Source organism: Myotis davidii, unplaced genomic scaffold (genome assembly GCF_000327345.1).
Source record: "Myotis davidii unplaced genomic scaffold, ASM32734v1 scaffold743, whole genome shotgun sequence".
Classification (NCBI taxonomy): domain Eukaryota; kingdom Metazoa; phylum Chordata; class Mammalia; order Chiroptera; family Vespertilionidae; genus Myotis; species Myotis davidii.
In genome coordinates, this window is record NW_006296221.1 from 1,663,405 (window position 1) to 1,674,986 (window position 11,582).

Sequence of the window (11,582 nt, forward strand, 5' to 3'; positions counted from 1 at the left end):
CCCTTTCCCAATTGTGATTGTGATTTTTGGATCTACAGGCTGAGCTTGCCACCACTACTGTGGATTCCTCCTTTGGGGCTGAGTACATGTTGCCAAATTCTGGGTTCTTTGGCTCTTACAAACATCACAAGTTCTCCCTTACTTTTTCTCTGCTTGCTCCTCAAAGCTCTTGTTCCCACATGATCCTGCTGCTATTGATGGTTTTAGTCAGATTCTAGGATTCACAGGGACAGTCCAGCACCTAATTTTAGTGAAGATGGGGCCACTGAGATTTTTTTTTCTTTTGCTATAGGATAGCTCCATGGGGATTTGGGAGATTAAAAGAAGACCCACTGCTGCTATCATCATGCCTCCTATAATTGATTTTTTATTTTTAAATGATTTATATTTTTCTGTTTACATTATAATGCTCAGGACAGGACAGACAATTATGCTTTAGTAATGACTAAATTCAAGTTTTGTGACTAAATACATACATTTATTTCTTGTTCATGTCAGGCCAATGAAGTCAGCAGGCTCTCCTCTCTAAGCAGTGCCTCATGAGGTCCCTGCTGTTTCCATTTTGCAAACTGTGTGTTTACAGCCAAGCAGGAAGCTAGGAGACTGTTCAGTCGTGACTACTGATTGATGGCAGTGAGTTTTACTGCCGCATCTAAAGTCACACATCACTTGTCCCCAAAGCTCTGTGACTGGTCAGAACGCAGTCACATGGCCCCAAACTAACTGCACCGTAGGCTTGAAAACAGAGGACACTGAGAGTCTTTGCCACCACTCTGCACAGGCGCCCCAGCACCTCTGGGAGAGAAGGTAGACTGTAAAACAAGATGCGGCCTGTCCCTTCATATATCATAAAGGACTTGCAACGTAATCTAATCAAGTAGCATGTTACTAGCATTTTAAAATAAAGTTTTAATTCCACTAGTATAGTTTTTTTAATGTTTAAAAATAAATTGTGAATCAAATTGTTTTCAAGTCTGTAAAACACCGTGTTTCCAGTCTTCAATTGCTGACAAATTTGGGGGAAGAATAAGGCAGCATATAATTAAATAAAAATTAAAATGTCTCCAATTATAAAGGTTCCAGTTAAATATACCTTTTAGAATTACAAAGAATTAACTATACCTCTATGATCTAAAGCAAGAAAACGATGGTTTGTCATCATTTACAAACATAAATGTGTTCACAAATTTTCTAAATATTCAATATATACACCCAGAGAAATCTCGCCTTAAGACAATGATGGTTTTTATTCCCTTTAGTCTACCATTTGACACTATAACATACTCACTGAAAAAAATAACACAACATTTAAATAACAATTAATTTTATGAAAATTTACAAAATATAACCAATGTACTCTGACTTATAATCACATCTTAAATATTTCAACTTAACTTTTCTGGCCTGATCAGACCTTTAAAAAATATTTACACACTGTTTTAATTTTAGGATATGAAACTGTAGCAATTTACTAAAGTTTTCATTATAAAAATTAATGTAGCAATTCTCAAAATACTGAAAACAACCATGTTATGAAAGCAGTACCTACATCATAACAACTTAGTTCTTTTAGAACACATCTTCAAAGGCACATTTCAATTAGTAGTATTTATCTAAAGATAGTAGCTTGGGCTTTAAGCTTCCAGTTTTCCATCACCTCAACCTTTCGATGATGAAGGGTGGGTGGAGGTAGGAGACATTTCTTCTTGGACAGCAGTACTCTCAACTCATCATGGCCACGACCACAAAACACCCAGTTTAGTCCAAGAGGTGGTGTTATTTGTTTGGAGCCTGAAGAAGAGAATGAAACTTCTGCTTCTTTGGAACTACATCTTCACATTGGGTTGATCTTAATTTAAATCACTTGGTGAGTTATAAGTGCTACAAATTCCCATGATGTCAGACATATTGATATGTAAAATCAAATATAAATGATTTTGTGATTACCTCTGTTATGGTTCACTTTAATTAGGGCTGATATTCTAAATTTGACTGTAATTATGACATTGAGATTTTCAAGTCCCTTAAAACACTACTGTTATTTAAAAATATATATTTTTTATTGATTTCAGAGAGGCAGGGGGAGGAAGAAAAAGATAGAAATATCAATGGTGAAAGAGAATCACTGATCGGCTGCCTCCTGCATGCTGCCACTGGGGATCGAGCCTGTAATCCGGGGCATGTGCCCTGACAGGGAATCGAACCTTGTCCGCCTGGTTCATAGGTCAATGTTCAATTACTAAGCCACACACACTGGGCACACTACTATTATTTTTTAATAGTTTATGTCCTAGGATCCTAAAATACAATCTGACATGCAATTTGAGGTATGGTTTAATTTTCAGTGAAGTTTACTACTAACCAAAGTACTAAATTAAACAAGATTAGTATTTTGGGGTAGTACTAATTTATTATGTAATTGATCTGATGCAACGAACAAAAACGAATTTTTAATGCTACTTTGGAATTTCAAAAACATTATGAATTTACTATAATTGTATATAATTTCCCTCAAGTCTCAGTTGAGTGTTTCCATTTTTTAAAGGTGATACCTTTAGATCTTTTTCTCACTATAGTTATATAATTGAGCAAAAATATTCTTAAGTACAAAAAAGAAAATGGTCATCTATTACTTAACCAAGATATACTTTTCTGGTCCCTCACATTGGTTACTTTAGGGGCACTTATTCAAGTTCTAAAATAGCAGCTTTTTAATTAAGGCAGCATTGTTTTATTCTTACCTGTTTTTCTATTAACGAATCGATTAGAGTTCAGAAGACCAGTTTTACACTCAAAAGGCCTTTATAATGTAAGAAGAGTTAACACGAACATTCTTCTCAATGTTTAAAAAGTATATAAAAAGTTATTTTATTCAAAGTCAACAAGTACCTTATTTTTCTATTTGGAATTCTAAAGTAATTAGTCATTTCAGAATTTGTAAACCATGAAATTACCTTTTAAACTAATATCAACAACAAAGTACAAGTTCTCCTACAAAAATACTACATAGGAGATATGGCACTTTTTCCCTGAAATAAGAATTTAATATTTGGACAAAAAACTGTAAACTTTTGATTACATTCAAAACATAACATTTTAAAGACTTGTATTACTTGAGGCTTTGGCAACTGAAGCATTTTAACAACACAATGATGCCAACAGTTTGTTCTCTTATATGTGCTACCAGGAGGTAAAGAAAGGCTTCCTGCAGTGGAAGCTCTGGGTGAAGGAACTGTTGAGCTGGGAAACCCGACCCTTCGTTCTCCCTGGACTGTGTTCCACAAGCACACAAGGCATCTGTACCAGCTGGACAGGACTCTTCCCTTCCCTCAAAGCCTGGGCCAGGTTTAAGATCTGTGAAAAGGAGATATTTTCACCGGTTCAAAAAAGATAAAAACCCTTCTGTTCACTGACATTAGTTTAACCATTTATTCATAATTATAATTTTTATTTCATCTGTTTATGCTCAATAGATTATGATGAGGATAACTGCCTTAAATATATATTGTATGGACGTATGTATGTTTATACATACACACATATATAAATACACACAAGTGCACAAATTTAAAATTAAATAACTTTTGCCAACTGGTACCTTTAAAATATTCTAGAATGTCCAAGAAAAATGAAATCAGAGACTGAATAAACATATTCTTGGCATAGAACCTAAACAAATACTGGTCTAAATAGTCTGGTTTTAAAACTAAATACTTGCCTTATCCATTCATTCAACAAATACATTTACTGCAAGCAAACTACATGGTAGACTCTGTTCTAGTGTTGGGATACAACACTGAAAAAACAAACCAAATGATGAGAGAGAATCATTGATCAGCTACCTCCTGCACGCTCCCCACTGGGGAATCAAGCTCACAACCGAGCATGTGCCCTGGCCGGGAATTAAACCTTGACCTCTTGGTTCATAGGTCAACTGAAGCTCAATAACTGAACCACACCAGCCAGGCTCTTGCCCCCTATCTCGATCCTGTGATTTTTCTATTTTATTACACACATCTCCTTTGTGAATGAGACAGGATATTAATAAAAATCAGATAGAGACTGGTATATCTTTTAATAGACCACATTCAGTAATGGAATATCTCTATATCTTTTCAGATAAGTATTTTAAAATTTAAATTCCTCATGTACCAACTTTAATCAACACTTAAAAAGCTTACAAAATTATTTACAGCTTTTATTTTTTAAAACTATTCCTACGATAAAGATATATATTTAAGGATATGACAATGCCAGAAGATGGAGCATACTGATAAATTAATTTGTTTCCAGCAAAAAAGGTCAAATTCAGGCATAATTATTAATGCTTAAAAATTTAGCTCAAAAATAGTTGGGATGGTAACACTGCAATATAATTACAGCCACTGATCATCTAAGCCCTTCATTCATGCCTGAATTACGGGAAACATCCCTGTGAGGCTCCAGACTCTTCATCCACTGAGTAAACCGCACCCCACTGTCCAGTCTAACTTACAGCAGTTCTTTCTTTTAAATGTTATTACTGATTTTACAGAGGGGGAGAGGGAGAGGGAGAGGGGGGGAGAGGGAGAGAGAGAGGGGAGGAAGAGTGGGAGGGGGAGGAGGAGGAGAGGGAGACATCGTTGTGAGAATGATACATAAATCAGTTGCCTCTGGTACGCACGCTGCCTTGGGCCCGAAACCTGGCATGAGCCCTGACCAGGAATCAAACCAGCTCAACCAACTGGTGAGTAAATGATTATCTAATTTAATTATATTTATTCCTTTATTTTTACTTTTTAAAATATATTTTTATTGATTTCAGAGAGGAAGGGAGAGGGAGAGATAGAAACATTAATGATGAGAATCATCATCAGCTGTCTCCTGCACATCCCCTACTGGGGATCGAGCCTGCAACCTGGCATGTGCCCTTGACCAGAATCAAACCTGGGACCCTTCAATACACAGGCCAATGCTCTAACCACTGGGCTAAACCAGCTAGGGCTAATTATATTTATTTGTTAAAGTTATATAACAGTCAGTGCAAAATCTAGACTCGTCTTTTTGCCCCAGGGATGCAGCAAACAGCCACCTTAAATGCATATTTTAGGAAGATAAAGTTACTTTAACAAGTCACCAAAAGACAGTGTTTTTCATTTCAAGTCTTCCTTTTGGAATCTAAATACTACTAACAGAGTAGAAGACCCGTTGTAATCTGTCGGTCAGCCCAGCCTGCAGGTCCACAGCAGCCGACCTAATATCTTGTATTTCTTCTTAGAGGAGGTGAGAAGGGGTGAGAGGACTGAGTTACAATTAGTACTTTTATGCCTCAATCAGTGCTCAACCTTGGTGACATGGTTATTTACTGACTGCTCTTGCAAAGGCCAAACACGTTCTACTAGGAGACAAATAATCAAAAGGCACCAGTGCTCTAAGAAGGTGGAATTGGGAGGGAAAAGATAACAATCAGGAAAATACTGATAGTTATCAAAATAAAGACAAAAAATTCACAGTAGGGTTCTGGGTAACTAAACAAAATACAATAAAGTCAGTGATATCTAATTTACAAGACAATAGAGGAAAGATACTATTGAAATCAACTTCATTTCTAATCATCTGAGCTATTTTGGTTCAGCATAAAACAGTATCTGGGTCACAATGGAGAAAAATGTTGATTAGTATTTCAAAGAGGAATTTTTTTCTTAGCAAGCGTGTGAAAAAGTGACCTACCTGGCCCCTCATCACAGACATCTGACTTTCAAAAGTGACTTTGTTAAATCTTTTGTCAGTCTATCACAGAAAAGAAAAAAAAATTATTATAATTACAAAAGTCAAGATCTTTGAATCAAATATTTGAAAACAAATGAACACTTTCAACTTGGCCCCTAAGGTCATTAGAAAGTTTTTACCTGAGGTATTTTTGTATACCGCTAGAATGATAAGAATAGTTTATTTATACTCTAACTTGTTCCAGGAAGGATTTAAAATGACACTCTAGCCCAGCAGTTCTCAACCTGTGGGTCATGACCCCTTTGGAAGACACATATATAATTACATATTGTTTTTGTGATTAATCACTATGCTTTAATTATGTTCAATTTGTAACAATGAAATTGGGGGTCACCACAACATGAGGAACTGTATTAAAGGGTCGCGGCATTAGGGAGGTTGAGAACCACTGCCAATGAGTTTAGGTTTTTTTGAAAGAAGTAGATTATTATAGGTCACCAAACATTTGTTATAATTTTTAGAGTCATTACTTAAATATTCAACTTTTGAAGAAATAACTTCTCAAGTTTTAAGTTTCACTTCAAAGAATACTCACAGTTAAGTGTAACTTCACAAATTTATGCCCCTTAGAGTAAGAGTAAAACTGCTAATTTCTTTCTGTTATGTCAAGTTCTACTGCAAGAAGTGATACCAAAAACAGTAAACTGCAAATTAACTCTATCGAGAAAACCTCTTGTATTTTAAGATTTCATTTTCTGTAATAATTAAAACTAAAAATTTATTTACCTTAAAAAGTTCATAGAGATCTTCACATAAATCTTGCACAAAATTCATGTCAGAAATATTTGGTAGAATCAAGTTTCTTGTTTCTTCAGAAAAAGGAACTTTTGCTTGAGGAAGCCAAGCCCAGTGAAATGGATCTAACAGGAAAAAAGGTTTCTAATCAGAGGGGGAAAGGGTGTATTTTGACCCACATTTATTCTAGTTCTTTTGTTTTGTTTTTTTATTTTGTATGTCCTGGTTCTTCTCCTACAATTCCCAGGTTCTCAAAAAACAAACAAGCAAAAAACAGACAGGAGAAAGTTGTCAGAGAACAATTATCCTTTGCTATCTAGATTACTCAGATTCCAAGTTTGGATTTTCAATTCAGACAACAAAACACAAGGTTTTACCTGAAGTAGTTAGGTTTCTGGGTTTTAAAGAGTAAGAAGAGTTTTGATATGAGTCTACTTCAAACAGCCCTATTTAAATACATATATTTGAATCTCTGGTTCCTAAGTTTGGAAATTAAGAGATAGCTATAATCTATTTAGAGCTCTAGATCAAAAACTTGTTGGCTGAGGTCTCCCTGCCCTTCCAGCCACAAATCATCAGGAATTGGCCACACACACACACGCGCACACACACACACCACCACAACACACGATCTTCTAAAATTTTAAATCATCAGTAGGTAAATAGGTGAGTAGCTTTAAGGGATAAAAGACCCACCATTCCCAGCTAACTGTAGTTCTCTTCCAAGAGGACTATTATCTCCACAGCCAGGACTGAAAGATTTTTAAAGCAGTAAGAGTGCATATTCAGTTTCCTGCGAATCTCCCTGAAGTTATATCCAATTTCCTTTTTATCGTTCCCTAATAAATTACATCAAAAGAAAAGCCTTTACTCTAACTCCTGACTCTACTTCCAACCCCTACCCCACAATTTTACTATCACTCTCTCCCAGCAGTGATCACATGGGAGCCTCTCCAAAGGTCCATTTGCAGTCCTCATCTACTTAATGTCTCTATCACATAGCACTGTTTTCGATCATCTCCTGATCTCCTAATGTGCCTTTGGAGAAACCACTCTCAAAGTTTACCTTCTGTCTTTTAAGTCACTTCTCTCCTAGGATGGCTTTTCTTCTTCAATGTCACCACTCCCTCAGATTCTATCCTTACTCCTTTTTTCTCGTTCATTTACAGAACATTCATGAAACACTGAGTACGTACGTACTTTGAATTATCCTAGTGATGGTTTGTTCACCATGATTTCCTTGGGTAATAGCAAACAACACCATGGCTCACACTACCAAGGTGACAGTTTAAAAATTATATCCTCAATACTATTTCTTCTTTCCAGTTCAAAGACCCTCAATCCCCAACTGTGTGTTTGATAAAATTTCCCACATATATTGTAGGTAACTTTAATGTAACACTTTTAAAGTGCAATATGTATACAAATTCCAAATCATTAGAGAAAAATAAATGAAACGAAGATAAATGAAACGAAGACATATTAAACCATCGGCATAAAAATAGGAAAAAAAGAAATAATTGGAATTTAAGATAAAAAAAATAAGATGGCAGTAAAAGTTCAAAGTATTAATAGTTTATTGAGATAAGCTACAGAATTAAGTGTACCTATTACAAGAATCTCAGGCTAGGTTAAAAAATATCTGGCCAAGTGATGTTTATGAGTCATATACTTAAAACAAAATGATGAAAGTTAAAAATAGAAGTATAGAATAATACCAGGTAAACGCTAATAAAAAGAACTAAAGTATACCAGAGTTACAACAGACAAAAAAACCTTAAGAGGAATAAAGCAGGATATATTTCACACTGATAAAAGAACAAACCACAGGCAAAATAAAGTGCTGGGCCATTAGGAATGTGAAATACAAAGCAAAAACTGTATAGAAATGTAAGAAATTGACAAAATCATAATCACAATGAACTTTAACTTTCTCTCCAAAATTAACATATCAAATAGTCAAAAAATAAGTCAAGAATATGATTTAATTAACAACTAAAAAGCTTTAATTGTGCCCAAACACATTCTTTTCAAACACAGTCCTTCAAATTGGCCATATATTAGATTACATAGATATTATTACAAGTGTCAAAAAGTAGATTTCACACAGACACATTCACAGATCAAAAAGTAAGAAAACTTGAAAATAACAATGGACAGTTTTTTAAAAAAATCAACTGATCTAGAAAGTTTACAATCAAACAAAATACTTCTAAATTACTCCTGTCAAAAAGAAAATCTGGCCCTAGCCGGTTTGGCTCAGTGGATAAACCATCGGCCTGTGGAATGAAGGGTCCTGGGTTTGATTTCAGTCAAGGACACATGCCTGGGTTGTGGGCTCAATCCCCAGTGTGGGGAGTGAAGAAGGCAGCCAATCAATGATTCTCTCTCATCATTGATGTTTCTACCTCTCTTTCTCCCACTTCCTCTCTAAAAAAAAAAAAAATGTGTAAAAAAATGTAAAGAAAATCTGAAAGTATGAATCTATAAAGCAGAATAATAGAGTAGCATGCCCAATCTATGGCTTAGTCAAAATGATACCTAGAGAAAAACATATAGGAAAACAATATAGGATAAATACAGAAGAAAATAATAATGGAAAACAAATTATCAACAAAAAAGCAAAAGCAAATAAACTGAAAATTTGATCAATATTTTATAATAGACAAATCTTTGGTAACTCTAATGAAGAAAAAAAGGCTACTAATGAACAGTAGAAATTTAAGAGAGGCATAGTCATAGATACAGAGATTACTTTTAAAATTTATTACACATATTTTAAACATATACAAAGATAGAAAAAAACTAGTACTATGAGCTCCCATATTCTGAATAACCTAATTCAATTATTCCCAAATTTTTATAAAATTGGTTTCATCTATCTTCAAGTATTTTAAGGCAAATTCCAGACAACAATTCACCGCTAAATACTTAGTAAAACAGAGAAATTTTCTTATTTATAAAAAAATTATATAAAAAACGTTATACCCATAAATCTCCACTCAAGATATGGACAATTTTAAGCAAAATAAAAATGTCTAAAACTGGCTTAAGAAGACACAGAAACCAGACTTTTGAGACATAGAAACCAAACCAGTAGAGACTGGTAAGACAGTTAAAGCTCCAGTCACTAAAAAAAGGGGGAGGGAGCTAAGGCTTAAATTGTTTTATCAGTGAATGTTCCCCAAAACACTAAAATAAAGCCCTACCAAAGTATTAAACAGATAATTACCATGTTATCTATATACTAGAGGCCCAGTGCATGGATTCGTGCACTGGTAGGGTCCCTCGGCTTGGCCTGCAGGGATCGGGCTGAAACCAGCTCTCCAACATCCCCTGAGGGGTCCTGGATTGCGAGAAGGCAGTTCTCTGGTGATGCACCCCAGAATCGAGCTCCCTCCTCTCTGGTTCTGGGTACATCACCTGGGAACCGCAGCTGCCAAGTCACCTGGTGGTCAGTGCGTGTCATAGCTACCGGTCGGATGGTCAGACAGTCGCTTAGGCTTTTATACATATAGATAATATATATATTTATCATATATATATTTAAATTTGGAAAGCTATCAAAGTTACTTTACAATGCTAACACAAGCCAAAAAATCAAAACCAGACACAGTTAACTAAAGATAAGCGAACATGCATGGTAAGTCCCATGTAGCACACATCTCTGCATCTAGTGCCTAAAATTAAGTCCTAATGAATGATACGTCATCTGGTTTTTATTCTGCCAGTTTAATGATCATAAATTTTGTTCCCTTCCTTTTCTGGAAAAAGGGTAATTACAGAACCTACAGAAGGTTCTAAATACTCACATGCTCTCCACTCATCAGGATGTTTAAAAGGAAATGCTAGACCATTATCAATTGCAGCTACTTTAATAAGCGATTCTTTCTCATCAACGCATTCTGCTTCCTAAAATGAAGAAAAATGGTCTGTTGATAAAAAAATGTATATAAACATTTTCAACAGATAAAGTATTTATAGTAATTATTGAGGTTTAAATACACTTTATCTGAAGAGTTTATATAAAAAATAAGTCCCCAGAAAGTTCAAATTCACCATTAAAAGGCAAAGGCTGTCTTAAAAATCAGTAAGAATTTCAAATCACTAGTAAAAAGAAATTTTATATTACAAATTTAGGTAGTAATGGTCTGTTTTTCCTCCCCTCTTTAGGGAAGAGGGCTTGGAATTATTAAGACATAAAGTATTACTCTGGCCCTAGCTGTTTTGGCTCAGTGGATAGAGCATCGGCCTGTGAAATCAAAGGTCCCGGGTTTGATTCTGGTCAAGGGCACTAGCCCAGGTTGCAGGCTCCATCTCCAATAGGGGGCATGTACAGGAAGCAGCTGATCAATGATTCTCTTTCATCATTGATGTTTCTATCTCTCGCTCCCTCTACCTTCCTCTCTGAAATCAATAAGAATATATTTTTTTAGAAAAGATGTATTTTTCTGGATAATTATTGCTCAATGCATTGCTTAAATGTATGAAAGTTACAAAATATGGACATTTTAAACAACTCAATAAGTTACCTTATTAAAATCTAGTCTTTTGTAGGGGCCCATAGAAATAATTCATTTAAAATACAAAACATTTCTAAACAGAACTGCCCAAAGACTATAGCTAAGTATAATAAGGTCCATTAGAAGGAACCTCAAAAAACTCTTGATTACAGAACCTAGGCCATTCCTAACTTCTATATTCCTCTATAGCAGAAACAAAGGCCTCAGGAGCAAGAAGGTTTATGTGTTAACGAGTACTTCCTATTATTTAAAGATAGACAGTTGCCATTATCAAGTGGCCTAGGTAAAATAATAAAAGGTAAATTTGATAATTTTAAAATTAAAAGTAGATGAGTGAGAAAAATGCCGTGGTACATTAACACAATGGAATACTACCTGGCTGTGAAAAGGAAGGACATCTTACCTTTTGCAAGAGCAGGGATGGACCTGGAGACTATTATGCTAAGTGAAATAAGTCAGTCATCATATGATTTTACTTATATGTAGAATATGAACAAAATAAACTAACAAAAAGAAATGAACTTACTAGGAATATATCCCAAGAAAACAGAAACA

At 35.0% G+C, this 11,582-nt stretch overlaps 1 protein-coding gene across 1 annotated transcript in view; it reads right to left on the minus strand.

The window, feature by feature from the left end:
- Positions 1-2,281: 2,281 nt before the first annotated feature.
- The window catches only part of PI4K2B (phosphatidylinositol 4-kinase type 2 beta), an 18,537-nt gene continuing 9,236 nt past the window's right edge, over positions 2,282-11,582 (minus strand). The window contains 5 exon segments of the mRNA XM_015568696.1: positions 2,282-3,354; positions 5,710-5,769; positions 6,305-6,334; positions 6,496-6,629; positions 10,317-10,416. Of these exon segments, the coding sequence (XP_015424182.1) occupies positions 3,181-3,354; positions 5,710-5,769; positions 6,305-6,334; positions 6,496-6,629; positions 10,317-10,416 (498 nt within the window). The 3' untranslated portion in view covers positions 2,282-3,180.